This window comes from Eschscholzia californica, unplaced genomic scaffold, assembly GCF_041429995.1.
Source record: "Eschscholzia californica isolate CP2 unplaced genomic scaffold, dmEscCali1.0.p SCAF_3, whole genome shotgun sequence".
Classification (NCBI taxonomy): domain Eukaryota; kingdom Viridiplantae; phylum Streptophyta; class Magnoliopsida; order Ranunculales; family Papaveraceae; genus Eschscholzia; species Eschscholzia californica.
The window spans coordinates 38,825,343-38,843,528 of record NW_028238420.1 but is presented as its reverse complement, the minus strand read 5'-3'; the positions used below and the strand labels follow the sequence as shown (position 1 = coordinate 38,843,528).

The 18,186-nt window shown below is 38.1% G+C and overlaps 3 protein-coding genes and 1 non-coding gene across 5 annotated transcripts; 1 reads left to right on the top strand and 3 right to left on the bottom strand.

Moving 5' to 3' along the window:
• Positions 1-4,184: 4,184 nt before the first annotated feature.
• On the bottom strand, positions 4,185-6,895 carry LOC147550133 (Tryptophan/tyrosine permease). Of its 2 annotated transcripts, none has more exons than XM_086667111.1 (8): positions 6,602-6,895; positions 6,234-6,510; positions 5,743-6,133; positions 5,517-5,654; positions 5,274-5,433; positions 4,845-4,998; positions 4,610-4,768; positions 4,185-4,505 (listed from the first exon to the last, which is right to left on the bottom strand). In XM_086667111.1, the coding sequence occupies exons 1-8, from the start codon at positions 6,703-6,705 to the stop codon at positions 4,281-4,283; spliced, it is 1,608 nt and encodes a 535-aa protein (XP_086523237.1). In that variant the 5' UTR covers positions 6,706-6,895; the 3' UTR covers positions 4,185-4,280. The 2 variants fall into 2 exon arrangements, with proteins under 2 accessions (XP_086523237.1, XP_086523238.1); XM_086667112.1 differs by having other exon boundaries at positions 6,595-6,733.
• Positions 6,896-7,021: 126 nt separating this feature from the next.
• LOC147550132 (ruvB-like protein 1) lies at positions 7,022-10,909 on the bottom strand. Its single transcript, XM_086667114.1, has 12 exons — positions 10,564-10,909; positions 9,990-10,178; positions 9,690-9,821; positions 9,466-9,615; positions 9,137-9,292; positions 8,669-8,803; positions 8,495-8,560; positions 8,290-8,396; positions 8,115-8,214; positions 7,922-8,013; positions 7,539-7,608; positions 7,022-7,430 (listed from the first exon to the last, which is right to left on the bottom strand). The coding sequence occupies exons 1-12, from the start codon at positions 10,654-10,656 to the stop codon at positions 7,341-7,343; spliced, it is 1,380 nt and encodes a 459-aa protein (XP_086523240.1). The 5' UTR covers positions 10,657-10,909; the 3' UTR covers positions 7,022-7,340.
• TRNAR-CCU (transfer RNA arginine (anticodon CCU)) lies at positions 10,847-10,919 on the top strand. The gene has a single exon. It is a non-coding gene; the product is annotated as a tRNA-Arg (tRNA).
• A 2,538-nt stretch (positions 10,920-13,457) lies between these two features.
• LOC147550130 (putative E3 ubiquitin-protein ligase LUL2) lies at positions 13,458-16,421 on the bottom strand. Its single transcript, XM_086671007.1, has 4 exons — positions 16,241-16,421; positions 15,578-16,097; positions 14,200-14,698; positions 13,458-13,884 (listed from the first exon to the last, which is right to left on the bottom strand). The coding sequence occupies exons 2-4, from the start codon at positions 16,078-16,080 to the stop codon at positions 13,768-13,770; spliced, it is 1,119 nt and encodes a 372-aa protein (XP_086527133.1). The 5' UTR covers positions 16,081-16,097; positions 16,241-16,421; the 3' UTR covers positions 13,458-13,767.
• Between the last annotated feature and the right edge of the window lie 1,765 nt (positions 16,422-18,186).

Sequence of the window (18,186 nt, the reverse complement as noted above, 5' to 3'; positions counted from 1 at the left end):
TGTGACCAGCTTCCCGCCTGGCCCCCTACTTTACGAGAAATACCCATATGGCCCCCTATTACCGTTAACTTTAACTTTCCGTCACTCTCTCTCCTCTATCTCTTTTTCTCTCTCTGCCATGTCACGCCACCTCATCTGTTAGGCCACCTCATCACCTTCTCCGGCAGAGGTCGCCGACCGAACAAATTTCCGGCCGGCGACCTTCAAACTAAAAAAAATAATTTTTTTTTAGTTTGAAAGTCGCCGGCCGGCGACCTCTGCTGGAGAAGGTGATGAGGTGGCGTGACATGGCAGAGAGAGAAAAAGAGATGAAGGAGAGAGAGAGACGGAAAGTTAAAGTTAACGGTAATAGGGGGCCATATGGATATTTCTCGTAAAGTAGGGGGCCAGGCGGGAAGCTGGTCACAAAGTTGGGGGCCATATGGGAAATAACCCTTTTTGAAATAGGTAACTTTATTTCTACGAAGGACTATATCCTAAATTTTGAAAAGGGCTCCCAGACAATATGTTTTATTAATAAAGGATGTTTGTCCCATTCATCGTTTTCCCTTCTATTTTATATAATAGATTTTTAAATAGGTAACTTTATTTCTACACGAAGGACTATATCTTAAATTTTGAAAAGGGCTCCCAGACAATATGCTTTATTAATAAAGGATGTTTGTCCCAGTCATCGTTTTCCCTTCTGTTTTATATAATAGATAATAGATATTCTCAAAACTTTCCTTCATCAACGGTCACAAATAAGTTATAAACTTTTTATATGTCTAAATTATCCTTTTAGAGTCAAATCTAACTTACCTTCGTTTAAAAGCCTGTCGAACCCGATTGATTCTTTTTTCTATAAATTGGTCCGACCTCGGACTAGGCACGGCCCGTGGTGTTCTCCAATATAATATTGGATAGCCAACACTTGCTTGCTCAAGTGTTGACATAAACTCCAAAATCCTGGAGATTCCAGGTTCGATTTCAAAGGAGGTAGAGTTCATGGTTTATTGAACTTGGGTTATTAAAGGTATAAATAATGTAATAAATTGATTGGGCTTTAGGCCTCTTTCATATTGTTGGGTTTTGAGCCTCTTTCATTAGTGGTTTAACTTAGGCAGTTATCGTACTTGTCACATATTCATGATGTATCAGTGCCTTGTAACGAACGACTAACGTAGATCATAGCAGACTTCTCTAGAAAAAAACAATATAATATTAGATACATGTAAGCAAGAACATTTCGAGTTTGTGAACTTCTAACATGAAAAAGGGGGTAAGTCACTTTGACAATAACTATAACATGGTCTTTTGTATAAACCCCAGTATTTAGTAAAATGCTCTCAAACAATAGAGGTTTTTGAGTCCTAACATTCTCAACAAGGTTGACAACAGAACTCATAGAAGATTGTGAATGAAATAGAAGGATCCATATTGAGAAATGGAGATGACTAGATGAGTATGAAATTGTAATAAAAGAAACTGATTAATCCTCTCATCTTGTTGCTGCAAATGCATGTTCTGATCGTCTAACATTATCTAGGCGTTTCTTGTAAACAAATCCTCCCAAAACAGCAAGAAAAGCACCAATCAAAACACCAATTACAATTCCTACTTTCTTTCCAACTTTAAATCCCTTTGATTTTCCATCTCCAATTTTCTGATCGTCTTTTGTTTCGTGGTTAACATCGGTTGAATTAGAACGTGGTGATGGAGCAGGGGATTCTTGTTTCGATGGAGATGTACCAGGAGCATCTTTTGGTGGCTGTGCCGGTGGCTGAGGAGTCAATTGTGGGTTTGGTGATGGAGAAGGATTAGACGGTGAATGCCGTGGCGGATAAAAAGGAGAAGATACGGGCGGAGAATGTGGAGGAGGAACCCGTTTGATTTGAGGAGAAGGACTTGGTGAATCTGCAGAGGAACTAAGGTCTAAAAAAAGAAGCAGTAAGATGAAAGAGAATGATAATTTGATTATCAGTTTCGTCATTTTCGGATTGCTTGCTTGATTGTCAAAAAGAGTAGAGTAGAGAGAGTTGATGTTAGGAAAGGGTTGTTTTAAATACAAGGCGGTAATATTATTCACGACCCAGAAGACTTGGAGTGAAGACTTTGGTACTTGTCGTGGCGAAGGTCAATTGAGGATTTTGATCCCGTCAATCACGCTGGTTAGTAGTGTGTCCGAAGTTTCACGATGTGGGTCTATACAACGACTCTCTAGCCGCCATTTGTGTATTGACTGACTAGTTTAAGAAAGAATTTTCATTTTCAAACTTCAACCATATACTGAGATCACAAGGTAGAATTCCATATACTCAATGGTTGTGCTGTGAAACATGTGACAGGTCGTTGCCCTTTTTGAAGTCCTAGAAAATAGGGCTGCCTGGTATGGCAACCGTGTCATGCCAAACTTGAGGTTTGGGATTCGCGTCTTTCGAGCCACGCCTAGTTCGAAACCTGACGTTTGTGACAGTCACCTGTCAAATCTGACAAAATGACCTCAACAGAACGACCCCAAGGAAGGATTTCTTTCTCCTTGTTTTTCCAAATTCAAATTCAAATGGGAGTTATCTTGGTAATAGCCGGTTTATGGTTGTTGGGAATGAGAACATTTTTCGTTTACAGCATCTCTATTGTAACATTCGACAAAAACTCAACTAATCCAATGTGTCAAGTATGAATAAAGATTTTCTTTCTTAAGTGACACTATTGAGATACTCAATTCAAAATACTTTTCCAATGCAACACTCAAAAAACTCAATATTTACTTTAGATTTACTCTTGTTTTTTATTTTAATATATAAAATGATGATGTCATACAATTGAGTTTTCTTTTTAGTATCTCAACATTTATTGTTGCCACATCATATTGAGATTCTAGTTGAGTGTTGCATTGGAGAGTATTTTTTGCTAAAAGCTAAAGTAATCCTAGTTGCCAATTTGAGTTTTTGAAGTTGAGTGTTGCATTGGAGATGCTCTTATACCGTGTATAAATCAAAATCCCCCTGCAAAAAACGTCCTCTAATAGGGGTGTTTTGGAAAACTCTTATAAATTTTCAAAAAAAGATCATGAAAGAAAATTTAAAACATAAATTAAAAAAATTTATAACGTATGTAAAAGAACAGTCTAGCTTAAAGTCAAACTTGAAAAAAACTTTGTCTTTTAGTGAAAGTGAGTCATTAAGTCAATGATTTTGTCATTGTAGCACTCCCTTTAAAATTAAAAGGTGATAAGCCCCCTAATAGAACAAGGAATATTTTAGTCTTTTACACTGTGGAAAGACCAAAATACCCCTTGTCTTATTAGCTAACTCAACTATGGAGTATGCCATAGGAGCCCCCCAATCATTTTTGTTAAACTTAGGGGTAGTGGGTATACACATTACACGACAAGGACAGTATACTGTCTCCTAATGTCTGATGCATTGGTTAGAGACCGCCAATCGAACTTAAATTGAGTTGAAATGGCGATTGATAGTGAGTAAACTTACAGAGTATTCAACCGCCATTTTCAAGTTCAGTAAGTGTCTAAGCTTTTCGGGCGGGCTAGTTGAGCCTTCGCCAGGAACCACGGATTTAGGTCGATAAGTGTTAAAAACAGAAACAATATGGAGAACTATTAAGACTCAGAGCGTCACAATCGCACTTTATTTTGATGCATAGTTATACATGTACGGAAGTCACAAATATAGAAGTTGGATGGTAATTTTTGTTGCATAAGAAAATTTATCTTTAGTAATTAAGAATTACATTTAGACCTTTTTATCTAGATATGATTAAATAAAGGGTTATTTCCCTAATGGCCCCCAACTTTGTGACCAGCTTCCCGCCTGGCCCCCTACTTTACGAAAAATACCCATATGGTCCCCTTCCGTTATAACACTGTCACTCTCTCTCCTCCATCATGTTTTCTCTCTCTGCCAACTCACGCCACATCATCTGTTACGCCACCTCATCACCATCTCCGGCAAAGGTCGCCGGCCAAAATTCCGGCCGGCGACCTTTAAACTAAATTTTTTTTTTTTTCTCTCTTCCTCTCTCTCTCTCTAAAATTACTCCGGCGAAGGGAGATGGTGATGAGGTGGCGTAACAGATGATGTGGCGTGAGTTGGCAGAGAGAGAAAACATGATGGAGGAGAGAGAGTGACGGTGTTATAACGGAAGGGGGCCAGGCGGGAAGCTGGTCACAAAGTTGGGGGCCATTAGGGAAATAACCTTTAAATAAAACATGTACAAGGAAGAATTCATCTTCTCTCAATGTAACAAGAAAACAAGCTTGGGGATTTATTAAAATCTTCTTAAGGATGAAACGTTGGGAGATCTTCAAAAAGTTGATCAATTACTACCCCACAAGAAAATAGTCCTGCACAAATAACTGCAGGCTTCACTTTAGACAGTCCCTTTGGTCCATCATCTTCTTCGTCTCCGTCGCTATAATCATTATCGGATGATAAATTATGCATTACTGCCCATGCCATTGCTGGGGGAAGAACTCCAAATAACATTGTCATACAATAACCTCCCTAAATTGCGACACAACAATAAAAAAAAAAAAAAAGCATTGTCTAATTACTACTTGAACAAGTCAGAAAGACAGAAAGAGAGAGATGGTACTCGTAGTTCTTACAGCGAAATCTGTAGCGGCCGAGAATGCATCAGGAACTGTACTTGATATAAAAAGAGCTGGAGCAACTGCCATTGTTGTTCCAATAAAGCTAAGGTAATTACCTCCCCGCCATTGTTTTAAGCTACTTAACTCGTTATTCTTAATCGTTTTGTCGAAATTCTGGTAAGAGAAAACACATTTGGAGATATCCGTATAATGAATCAAAGAAGACAGGAAAAGAAGGGAAGGAACTTACCAGTTTTTCAGTCAAGGAAAAAGGGCTATTGGAAAGGTTACTAAGTTGCTCTATGAAGAACTGAGAGAAGCCCAATAGAGTACCAATTAAAGATGTAGCAACTGCCAGGAGTGAGAAAGCTTCAACCATCTCTGAAATCCCACTCCATCTCATACTGAAACAGAGCAACCCCTTTAGATATCTTACCCCAAAAAATGACATTTACTGTGAATTTGATCCTAGATCCTATCATATTTTCTGTACTAGTCCTCCAATTAACGGAACGTGCTTTGGGAGTTAGATTATCGATATTGTATCAAGGTATCTGGTGATCATAGGTGATAGGTCAGCCTTTCAGATGTGTCGTCGTTATATGTGGTTCTCTCCCTCTCTCTAAATCATCGTCCGCAGGTTAACAAGTTCCATAGTTGTTAAGTACAAAGTAAGTACCTCATGAGCAAGTCTAAAGGATCAAGAACTTGACCAGAATCGGATAGAAGGCCTAAAGCAACTGCATCCCAAACAAGCAACGCAAGTAATGGAACTAAGCTACCTATAATAAGAGACACTCTTATACGAACGAGATCACCTCCCAAATATGCACAAATAACTGCAAGATTCATTCGGAATTAGATATCACTACTCTTAAGGGAAGAATCAATATATTCAAATCTCAAGAATTTGAAACTTTACCTGGTAATAGATCATGATAAACCAAAGAAAAGATTATGACAGGTAAAGTTGCAGAAACCTTTCCCCAGTTGCTCGATCCGTCTAATCCAGAGCATCCTCCATATAGAACAGCCGATACCTCAATAACGACTAGTATTCCTGTTATAGATTTTGATATTATAATGTTAGGGGATAAGAAAACAATGGGTTGTTTATAAACTTAGATTTGACTTACTTAAAACCAGACCTATCATAGTTGAAGTCAACAATTGATTGACTTGGTCAGTGACACGGGTGCCTCCAACGGAGACTAGAACAGTGAAGAGACCAGTGAAGAAGAAGCCAGCGACGGATGTCGGAATATTAATCAGATTATGAATGAGAACACCGGATTTGGATATGTAAGCAACCATGGTGGTTGTACCTAAGAAGATATAAATGACAGTGGTTAGAGTCCCACCCAAGTCTCCAAGAGTCTCTTGAGCCATTGTTCTAATGGAGATAACTTGAAGTTCTTCTGTTTCTCTTTCTATCTGCTTATTTTTCAGCAAACCCACATTGATTTCAGCTAGTATGAGAGCTTCAATCAGGAGAAATAACCAACAGAGTATCATTGATACAGAACTGGGGATGATTCCCTGCAATTGTTCATTAGAAGGTACAAAAAATCATGTAAAGTGGGATCCTTATGTGTGTGTGTGTGTGTGTGTGTGTGTGAGAGAGAGAGAGAGAGAGTACTGCAGGCGAAGTCGTTTTCGGGAGTTCGAGAATACCAGTGCCAATACTGGTACCAATTATTAGAGCTACAGCACCAACTATACTTCCCCTTTTACTCTTCGATTGATCTGAGGGGACGTCTATGGATTGTTGTGAATTCTTTGAAGCTCTTGTCCTGAAAAACTGGGATTGTTGTGAATTCTTTGAAGCTCTTGTTCTAAAGAATTGATGATCTGGTCTCACTGAAGCAATCTTTCTTTGGTTTGAAGCTTCATGGGTAGTGTATATACAGTAGTTACTGGCAGAGAAATCAAATTCTAGTTAAGATGAAGAACAGAAGAATTGATCAGAAAACAGTTAGGTTGTGCAGAGAGGAGTTTACATCATACATATTGACTCTGAAACTGGTCGCCGGGTTGTGAGACCAGGAGAGTGAATTCCGACTTCTTCGTCTTTGAAATGAGCAAGACATTAACTTCATCTTGATGTCCATGATACAGATTTGATGTCTGTGTCTGCCTCTCTGTGTGTGTGTGAGAGAGAGAGAGAGAGAGAGAGGGAGAGAGAGAGAGAAGACAAGTACTTCAAAATATCATGGAGGGGGTAACTGCAATCAAGGACATGTCTTGCACAAGCTGGGGCCCATTCATGGAAAAGATTCATGTGCCCTGAAGAATCTCTTCAAATTAGACTAGAGATAGAAGATTCTTTATATGCAAGGTAATGAAGAGAAGATTAGAAATATGAGGCTGGAATAAGAGATGGGAAATCTTGAGAAAGTAACAAACAAAAAGGAAAAGAGCAGAAAATAGCGAAAACTGATGGTATCATACTATCATTTCTCCGTATTGAACCTCTACTACAAATAGAGATATGATTGAACTTGATTTAGGTTTTAGAACATCATTAACCAAAAATAAGTTTAATTACACAACAGTAATCTTTTACTTCCAATAAATAGCAATCCCAAAACCATCGGACCGTGTTTTAAATATCCGCATGCCAAAAGCTAAAACCACCAACAGCCTCGGTGGAGTTCTCCTTTCTCTCCCACAATTGTAGCAGATACAACTGATTCTTTCTGCAGTCCCTTGAAGTGAGGATTTTTCTGTATGAATCTGAGTTTGCTTAGGTAATGTATCTTTCTTGCTGCTCTTGAAGGAGCTTCGCCGAAGATTTTGCATCAAGATAGAGAGAACATACTTCCTCAAGATCCGCCTTTCAATTCAAAAGGAACAGATGAAAAAACATTATATGAATCAGTAAATGGAGAATGGAAAGCTTCTGGTTTATGTCAAGTAACAAATCTGTAATTTTAAGTCATACCTTGCAGATGGTATCACGACCATTCATTTTAGCCACAATGCTAGCGGGCGATAACAACTGAACTGCGTGTCTGAGAGGAGAAAAAAACAATAAGAATAGTCCAATTACACAGATGTTATATTTCTTCAAAACCATATAGAACCTGGCCCGGGTAGGAAAAACTAGTAAGCTGGCCCGGGTCAGAACAACTTGCATGCTGTCGAACGATGGGAACAACTAGTAGGCTGGTCCAGGTCCGTTCAACCATAGGAGTATCCCCTCTACAGAAATTCTTGGTTTCATGTTTCATACCTAAATACGTGTATGATATGCCAGATGTTTGTATAGATATAGATGCATCAGTGGTGTATAGGGTACATTGACATCTTAAATTCAAAATATACCTTAGCGATGCTTGTTGCCCGATCTCTCCCAGATACGCTAGACTCTCTTCGTCGACAATCAGTTCCTCCACCTGGGCACGTATAGCTAATATCTGGCCAGTAACAAAATAAAATTAGAATGTGATAACATAATTTATGTTTTTGCGCAGTTCTGAACTTCTGATTCAGGTGGATCAATGATAGAACGACGAACCTGTATCATGTCCGCAGGACCATATGTTTCTGTTCTTATAATAACCAGACGGTCTAGTAAATCAACAGGTATGCCATGAGGACTACTAATATCAGTTCCCCTGAAAATAGAGTATCATAAAATTTAGACTCAAGTTTGAGTTTCTGGACACGAGAGAAATACTCAAATTTCATACCTGACATTACATATTCCTCGATTTGTAGCAAAAATTACTATTGGAGACAAAGAGCTCTCTAAAGCACGGTTCATGTAGGAAAAACATTCCATATCCAGCATGTGAACCTGCACATAAGATTTGTAAATTAGAGAAAACACCAAATCCAACCCAGTCTTCAAACACCAAAAGTTTGAACTTTCAATAGAGATCAAAGAGAGAGTACCTCATCGAGAAATAGAACTCCAGGAACAAGTTCTGCTACTCCTTCATCGATGTAGCGGTTAACAACCTGTCATCAAATTCGTTTTTTTAGTTGAAGACAGACATAGATTAAACTGCAAAAGAGAAATGAACGAAAACAGAGAATTTTGAAAGAGGAAGATGTTCAGAGAAAAACCTTATTTATTTCCTGGCGTAGCTTATCAGTGATCTCAGTTTTCCTGGGTTTCATCATCTGACCCATTAAAGATAATATATCTTGTCCACCTTGTGGGCGAGCATTGGCCGCATCAAGGTCATGCAGCGTCACATCCTGAGAGATTTATTAAAAGATGCAGAAAAAAACAATGAAAAAGTATCAGTAACATGACACCAACCATCCCTAATGTTATCAATAAAATTGGGTGACAAAGAACGTCTAGTGGTATCACTTATAACTTATTGTCTATCATCTAAAGCAAATAGACAAGATGGTTTCAGAACTAAACTCTCGAAACAAGAAATAACTAACACATTGCATACCAACTGAAATACTATTGAAGATAACAAGAAAAAAGTCGATCATGGTATACTGATAATTTTTTCCGTTCCTTTCTTGTTATAACATGAAAGAGGTTCTAGATGCTAGGATTGATAGACAACCAACCTGAACTATCTCTTTCTTCTTGTGAACCTCCCCTTTAGGAAGTGGAACATATTCCTCTGCCTCAAGGTCAAACTCTGTAGCATAAGCATCACTTCTACCAACCCGTTTTACCGCTCCACTATTGGCCTCTATGTATATAACATCTCCAACAGCAACCTGATAACAAGGTGAATAGGTGATTGGATCGGAACAACAATGAAACATCATAAACCAAAATTGAAAACAATTGCTTAGGCTTCATAGATGGGCATATGTAGCTTCGGAAAATATTAATACGAGATTTGTCTGAACGACAGAATGAGTACAACTACAAAACCAAAATTCATTACCTTTTCCTTGATTAAAGCATCATAAATTGTTGGATCCAGCTTCAGTTGCTTTGTTCCCCGGACAGTTTTCAGCCCAATAGTTACATGGCTAATGCTTTTCCCATAACCACCAGTTACACTCTCAGTTTCTTCTGGTGAGAGTTCAGTTACCTAAACACATTACACATGTGTTTTAGCATAACAATAATCTTCCAAAGCTTACAAGCTCAAATTGATTATCTTACCTCTCCTTCATAAACCTCCTTCTTTTCCTTTATACGAAGACCAATAGCCCTCCGAAAATTTTCCATTAAAACCTCAGTTTTCTTTACTTCTGATGAATATACTTCCGACCCAACCATTGGACAAAATGGAACCTGCAAATAAGAAGTTCAATTATATGGCCCCATCACACAAGAACTTCTACAAAGACTAATACCATGGAAGCATTACCCGGTCCTGAATCGCCAAAATTATAAACTTGGGAAAAATTGTAAGCATTATGATACAGGTCAATGAGTATGGCATAAAGGTTTAGAAAATACCTTGCTTCCAAGCTCCTGAGATATTCCAAGAGCCAATGCAGTCTTCCCAGTACCAGGAGGTCCAGCAAGTAGAAGAGCACGGCCAGCCATTTTCTTCTGCCTTATCATATCGACGACAAGACCTGCTGCTTCTCTAGCACTAATCTGACCCACAAATCCAGCTGCCATTGGAATAGCTCTGCCAGTGGGCTGAAACCAATTGCGCCAGAAAACAACATTGACCAAATGATTATGTATACCATAAACCCTTAACCCCAGTATCAACAAGAACATAAGTTGTATTTGAGAAGAGAAATCACAAAGCACAATTTGAACTTACAAGAACAAAAGCACATAAATTGACACTTAAACCCCAAAACCCAGTTCAGTTCTAAGTTTTAAGAAACTACTAGAGGAGGAGACGAAAAGAAATAGATACATCGAAACAAAGATAAACCGAGAAATAACAAAGCACCAAACCCAAACGTTTAAACAGAATCCCAGAAACCCTAGAAATGGCTGAAACTCTAAGAGTGAGCAATATTTGGGAGAAAAACTAGTTTGTAGACACTAGAGAGAGAAAGAGAGGGAATACCTCAAGACCAAGGCCTTTGATGTGAGTATGAGTAGCTATTCTTTGCTTCTTAGTGGTAGACTGCACCTCTTCGATATTCATCTTTCCCGCCATTCTCTCTTCCTCTTTTTTTCTCTCACTACTTTCACTCACAAAACCTTCTTCTCTCCCTGACTACTAAATTCGAAACCTAGCAGTACATTTTGACGATTACCCGAACCGTTACCGCGATTGCGTACCAAACGTAGTAAATGTACGAGTTGCTAACCTTAATATAGATTTGATTTCACACAATAAACACTAAGCGCCTGTAGCTCAGTGGATAGAGCGTCTGTTTCCTAAGCAGAAAGTCGTAGGTTCGACCCCTACCTGGCGCGCTAGTAGCAGGTGAATTTTTATTGTATTTTATTTTTTTACATTTGGGTTATTTCCCCAATGGCCCCCAACTTTGTGACCAGCTTCCTGCCTCGCCCTCTACTTTAGCAATAATTCTCGTATGGCCCCTTTTTCCGTTATCTTTAACTTTTCGTTACTCTCTCTCCTCCATCTCATCTCCTCTCTCTGCCAAGTCACCTATCACACCACATCATCATCTTCTCCGGCAGGTGAATTTTTATTGTATTTTATTTTTTTACATTTGGGTTATTTCCCCAATGGCCCCCAACTTTGTGACCAGCTTCCTGCCTCGCCCTCTACTTTAGCAATAATTCTCGTATGGCCCCTTTTTCCGTTATCTTTAACTTTTCGTTACTCTCTTTCCTCCATCTCATTTCCTCTTTCTGCCAAGTCACCTATCACACCACATCATCATCTTCTCCGGCAGGGGTCGCCGGCCGGCCAAATTACCGGTCGGCGACCTTCATTTTTTTTTTATTCTCTCTCTCTATAAAAAAATAATAATTTCCTCTATCTCTCTCTAAACTCCGGCGAGGGGGGTTTCCCTTCCCCGGAGGTCTGTTCGTGATGAACGAAGGTTTGATGGGTTGGGTTAGGAATTTGGATTCCAAGATTCACAATTTTTAACACCAATTGCAAAGAATTTGTTGGGACCGTCAGAAGCAAATGAAGGAGAAAATCGAATTGAAATCTTCTTCTTCGTCTAGTACATAGTGTTCATCATCTTCTTGTTCGTCTTTCGTTGGATAAATTTGTTTTCTGGGTTTGACCTAATGATGATTCCATACAAATAAAACATTAATTGATCTAGGGTTTCATCAATTTAGCGGTTTGTCAATGTATGGATTCATCTATCTAGGGTTTCAATCCTTCATCACATTGTATTGAATTGAGAAGGTAGGGTTTGGAGAAATAATGTGAAACAAGAGGACAACATCTATCAAAATCAGGAGAACAACAACTTCTACGATCAAGAGGACAACATATTATCCCATCAACAACCTATACTTGGCTTTTTTTCATACATAATTAGTATAATAAGTTTACGACCTTTAGGGTCTTCTCATTAACGATTTTTAGGATCTTTTCATTTTGTGACCTTTAAGGTATTTTCATTTCGTTTTTGTAGTATTGTACTCTTTTACCTTCATGTTGCCCTATACGTTGGTAAGTTTCATGTTGTAATTTACTTTAGTAAATTCATGTTGTACTCAAAGGAGTCCAAAGTCTCTTAACCATGTAATGTATAGGATTCAATTCCTTCATATGAATGGGATTCTGGTTTATCAAAAAAAAAAAAAACCAAGAGTCATTTTAAATTACCAGACTTCAAATTTGGACTAGATGACCTGGTTAAATTTTGTTGGGATCAGTATCTAGCTTAAAAGCAGCTGGACTGGTTTTTCCTGAATTTGAAGGACCTATATTCATCAGAATCTCAAGAAAGACGTCTCGTTGGATTCTTCTCGTCGAGCACTTGAATTTAGACCTAAATTTAGTCCCAATCTGATTATGTATGAATGAGTTATTACCAAATTAGTTTGGTATGAATAACATTAACTCTAAACCGGGATTTTGAGTTAGTACCACATTTATGATGTTGGAGAAGTTTTATTTCCTTATATAGACTCTTCATATATTTATGGTATGTTCGTTGAAATGGAAAGGTGCTCCGCGTGGTTTGCACCAAGCAAACCACACACCCGCGGCATGGGCGTTTAGGGCACTTTAGAGGCGCTCGCACTTTGCACTTTGATTTTATAGTCATAGATTTGATCCGACAGTCAGGATGTTTGGTGCCCTTAAGATAAATCCGTTGATGATCTAACGGTGGGCGTTCAAGGCGCGAGATCTTGATAGATCCATTGAGATCTGACGGTCAAGATGGTACTCGAAAGCCAACAGTCAAATATGATTGTTGGGAAGCATCCATTCGTCTAAGGCACTTGTCTGAAGTGTCACCAATTCTTTTATACATACGAAACAGAATCCATCAAACAAAACACGAAAATTTTAGCATTCAAAGTAACATGAACATTTAGGGTTTTAAGAAATCAATTTCATCTGTCGTTCTTACTGCTTGTTCGAAGTTCGCACGCTTTCAGAAAAACGAAGTACTCTTAGTCGTCATCCTGAAAGGTTGCCGTTGTATCCTGTGAGACAAACATCTTATTGGTTATTAGTACAAATACCAGGGTGTTCACTGTCTTAAGGAAAGAGACATCTCGACTCAGCTTTCTCTCTCTAACCGTCTAATTATTCTCCGTTTCAAATTATATTAGTTTTCTTTTTAATCTGTTTCAAATACAGCAATAATTTTTAGACATATAGTTGTCTCTGCATTTATTTCAGAAAGACAATCTAAAGTGTATCACTGTTTTTTACTAAAACAACAGACCAGATTATTGGTTTTCATAATACCAGGAGAACAACAAATATAACCCCTTCTCCTAATCACAAGTTCCTAATTATCCAATTCCAAGTCCAAACATATATTGTAGCAAAACAGAACTATAGTCTGTAGCAAATTTTCATGCACTTATAAAAGATTGAGATTGGTCAAATACATCAACTCATTCACAGGTCTGTGTATACAGGACCATTATGTATAAAAAGTTACAAGCTAGAAGAGAGTATGTCCGAGGACGTCCCCTCAGATGCATCAAGCCAAAGTTGCCGCAGTACTTGGGATGCTTCTTTATCATCATATATTCATCCTGTCTCATATCATGTGAAAGACGAGATAAATATAAACTCAACAACATAAAAGCTTTACAAGAATCTGTTATGGGTTTTTGCAGCAATTCAATTGTATAGTCATTTCTTTCATCATTCCTCTTGTCTGTCATTGACTTTGATCTCCAAGAGCCGCTCCACTGGCTGACGACAAATTGGGCATCGATCTGTCTGGAACCTTAGAACCTTTGCGCATTCACTGCACATACACTGCAAATTGCAAAACAAGAAAAAGCGGAACAACTGTTAGAATAGTGAATAGAGAAGTCTCGTGACCAAGAATATAATATCTAGGGTCTCTCAGTTTGTTGCTAATTGGCTACAGAGTTAAACATGGTACGAAAGCTAGGCCAATACATGCTCAGAGGTCCCCGAATAGTCCCAGATGGACAAAGGGAAGTCTCGTGACTAAGAATGTAATATTTAGGGTATCTCCACCCACTGCCAGATAGTTTCGAGTTAGATGACCACAAAATAAACAACAACGACAGTTTGGACACTTCTAATGGAAGCTTGTCTAATTACCATGTGTCGGCATGGCAGCACAGTCGTATCTCGAGGTTCTGAGAGGCAGATGACACATTCCTTTCCTGGATCGTTTCCATCAAAGTCGGTATCACTTGAATTGCCAATACCGTAGATCTCCTGAAGTTCATACCTCATCCCATTGACCCAAAGGATTTGCTTCACAACTCTCACCTGGTACTCGCCATTCTCCTTCCCAAACACTGCCTGTGTGATCTGAGATGTTCCATTTTCTGTCGTCGAATTTCCACCTTCTGACTGGTTATGGTCTGATGTGAATCCTTCTGCCTTCACAACAAGAGGATAAATTTCCGTAGTACCCTTTTTTAATAACTCTGCCTCTTCAAACTTTGAGAAGTCGATTCCAGTACCCGAAGGTTGCTTGAATCTCTGGCCCAGACCTTGTTGGAAGGATACTGTGATAGGTTGAAGCATCCCATCCTTCACTGGAGCCAGGTTACAATCTTCTCCTTCTTTTGCGAAGAATATAAGAGTAATTCTGGTGGTACATAAAATGAAATTGTCCTTTAAAGACGGATGAAAAAGCAAGTAGGATTGTAATTTAGATATAAACATAAAGCCCAATTTCAAAGAAAGGAAGACTTTCAGTTGATATTAAGAATTTAAGATCCCGTGCAATTATACAAACCAAAACCAGAAGACTCACTGATCTGGATGGCATTGAAGCAATGACTTACACCCTTCACGACAGGGACAAACATAAAGTCTCATGCTTGTAATTAAGTAATTAACAACTCGAGATTACTCTAGATTAACTCACAGATAAAGCAGGCAAGAGAAAATAATAGACTTTTTTTCAAAAAGATATGAGGCTGGTCCTATAAATCAACGAGGAGATCCTATGGTATTGGTTGCTTAAGACAGAAATAAGTGCTACAACTTTCCAACCAGGTTCTTCATCTTATCACCAAAATAAGAGAGATACCCTCCTATTTTGCAGTGCTAAAACTCTTACTAGAAACATACAGTTTGACTCGACAAGGAAAAGGAAATCCCCGATCAAGATTCCGACAGCTTTCTAAAGGATACCGCTCCATCACTCATAAGTGACATACCCATGGGTTCCCTTTTTATCAACTCAAAGCTAATGACTCATTCCATTCCGAAACTTCTCGCTTTTCTTCTTAGGAAACTATATTTGCAGAAAAAGTCAAGTGCTTAACATCTCTCAGACATACTTCAAAAAATCACCTATTGTTGAACACCATATATTAATAATTCAATATAGTTGACTTCCATTATATAACTTATAAGGGCATTCAAGTTGTAACTAAAAACAGAAAATAGAGCTTAAATATCATGATATCACTATCAATAACTCAAGTGATTTTATCTTTTTGAAATAAAAATTTTGTACCTTCCAGCAACTGTGGCATCAAAGATGAAAGTAGTGAGGAAAAATCCAGGATTGTCTTCATCAGGCTCCATTTTTAAAGTCTCTTTCTTGATATTAACATCATTTCGGATAGTGACAGCTTTTTGATGCTCAACATAAGGAGGAGGAACATGAGGAACAAGGCAAGGAAATCTACCACCAACCCAATTTACATGGCCAGGATCAACATTTGGTCCAACCACACCACGTTGGTGATCAAATGAAGTCGGCGGTGGAACAAGGACTGATGGTGGTTGTGGTGGTGGAGGTGGGTAATACCCAGAATATTGGTAGTAATTAGGATTAGGGTTTGGGTTTGGGTTTGGATAATGAGATGGATAAGGCGTTGCTGCTGCAAAAACATATCGATTTCCAGTCATTTCAGGATTTGAAGGAGGTGGAGGAGGAGGAGGTGGTAAGGGTTGAGAAGGTTGATGATGACGGTGATGATTTCTCCGCCTATTACTGCTACTTCCATTACCCATTTTCTCAATTTTATTTCCTTCAATTCAAAATTAAATTCCTTCAAGACCCAACTTTGAAAGTAGAATTCACTTGGTTTTGTATAAATCAAAATTAAGTACTAATTCAATTCGATAACGTAAGAATTGATCAAAGTTCAGACGGAAAAGAGAAAACATTAACCTTGCTGTGATGTTCTTCTTCACTTCTGTGTGAGAGAGAGATAGAATTAGGGTTTAAGAAGTGGATTGATTGAGGGGATTGGAGGGAATATGAAATAGTTTGGCTGGAGGGAAAAACAAGTATATCTCCGAGACTCCCACTAACAATGGCGAGAAGGCGTTATTGTCTAAAATGAACCACTTTCCCATTTCACGCGAACTAACTAGTCATCATCCTCATCATTGATTTCACCCATTTTAAGGACCCACAACAAGCCAGGTAGGACTGGTTTGGTACTTGGCTAAAAACTTTTTTAAGAGACAGAGAGTATAATGTACAATATAATTGAGGTGCTTTCAGCAAAAAAAAATATAATTGAGGTGAAGTGGATCACTACAAGCTAGGTCTATAATGTACAATATAATTGAGGTGAAGTGGATCACTACAAGCTAGGTCTATAGGCGCACAACTTACTTGCGGTAGGCGCTCCGTTTGAGTCATTGGCAGTCACTCAGCGTTTGACTAGCCCTCTCTCTAGGCACTACCACCTTTGGACTAGACCGTTCGAAAGGGTATGCAAGTTCCCCCCAACTGGTCTAGTCCAAGATGGTTTGCACTGGTCTTGGAGCGGTTCTGTTTCAGATAGGAGAATGTCATTACGACTTGCAAATGGTTCAAAAAAACACCTGAAATCAACCCAAAACAGGCAATAAACAGTTTTCAATGGTACGAACATTTCTAAAATCTTTTAAACACTAGATTGAAGGATAAAACTATCACAAATTAGAGTGTATAGAAGCAATTTACAAAAAGAAAAAGGACATACAGTGACTTTCTTTTAAGAACAAACTGCAAATGGTGCTATATGAAAAAAGTCAATTAATGAGTATTCAGTGGGTCGAATATCAATATTCCCATCTTCTTTTTGTAAATGTAGAGAGCAAGAACATGTTCCATTATGAGTATGCAAATACATTGTGTGTGAATGTTTGTACCAATGGGATTATTTAATTTTTCCACTTCCTTTTTAGTAGTGTTAGCTTAAAGACACCACTAAAAACAGACCAAAACAGAATTTATTCCTTTGAAAATGATGAAGGTGAGGGAATGAGCCATGGCTATATTGATGACCATTGAATATAAAAGAAGCAATCCCACTTGAGATGCTTTCCTTCTTATTTCAATATCAGTTTCAGTTTAATAACCTTGAAAAGACAATAATTAGTACACCCAGAGGTCCCAAGACATCTAGGGCCATTGAATATTTTAATAACATATGCTTTAACGATAAGGGTCAAAGAAAACCATATCTCTTCAAAATTCAAATAGTGCTTCTTTTTGCTAGAGTTTATTTCGTTCATGTTTGTCTTGGACGAACAATGATGTGGTGTCATAGAATTTTCATTAAATAATGGGAAGGTTTGTTCAATCAATCTTCTTACTATGATTTTGAGTAAAACTTCAAGAAGTTTGTTTCGCACTTTGCTGCAAATCATACACTAATGTGAATAAATGCTTGTAAGAGGTATTCATATATGTCATTTATGGAGCATATACAATTTCACGGGGTGTATATACATTTTCAGCCATAGCCTACTAATTTTTAGCACTTCACGTTTTTATGAATAGAAAATAACCAATGGATGATATACAGTCGTATATCATGTTGACATAAACTCCAAAACTTTGGAGGTCCCAGGTTGGATATCCAGAGGAGATGAAATCCATGATTTATTGAATTTAGATTGTTAAAGGTATAAATAATGTAATATATTTGTCGGACTCTAGACTTTTTTAATGTTATTCTTTAGGCTTCAATTTATGGTGGTAAATGTGTTCATCCAGTCTTCACATTGCACATTAATATAGCGTCAAGATATGATCACCGCAATGTAATGAATTTAATAACTCTTTGAGTTAGTTGTCCGTAAATACATGTAAGGAAATACACTTCTTCATCAAACATT

Excerpts from the sequence above, each read along its gene's own strand:
- LOC147550133 (XM_086667111.1), bottom strand. The coding sequence starts at position 6,705 with ATGGACATCAAGATGAAGTTAATGTCTTGCTCATTTCAAAGACGAAGA. Across the intron at positions 5,655-5,742 it reads GTTGACTTCAACTATGATAG|GAATACTAGTCGTTATTGAG; the intron begins GTCTGGTTTTAA and ends AATCTATAACAG. Across the intron at positions 5,434-5,516 it reads TTATCATGATCTATTACCAG|TTATTTGTGCATATTTGGGA; the intron begins GTAAAGTTTCAA and ends TGAATCTTGCAG.
- LOC147550132 (XM_086667114.1), bottom strand. The coding sequence starts at position 10,656 with ATGGCGGGAAAGATGAATATCGAAGAGGTGCAGTCTACCACTAAGAAG. Across the intron at positions 8,561-8,668 it reads TACGCCAGGAAATAAATAAG|GTTGTTAACCGCTACATCGA; the intron begins GTTTTTCTCTGA and ends ATTTGATGACAG. Across the intron at positions 8,397-8,494 it reads GAGTTCTATTTCTCGATGAG|GTTCACATGCTGGATATGGA; the intron begins GTACTCTCTCTT and ends TCTTATGTGCAG.
- LOC147550130 (XM_086671007.1), bottom strand. The coding sequence starts at position 16,080 with ATGGGTAATGGAAGTAGCAGTAATAGGCGGAGAAATCATCACCGTCAT. Across the intron at positions 14,699-15,577 it reads GATGCCACAGTTGCTGGAAG|AATTACTCTTATATTCTTCG; the intron begins GTACAAAATTTT and ends ATGTACCACCAG. Across the intron at positions 13,885-14,199 it reads TGCTGCCATGCCGACACATG|TGTATGTGCAGTGAATGCGC; the intron begins GTAATTAGACAA and ends TGCAATTTGCAG.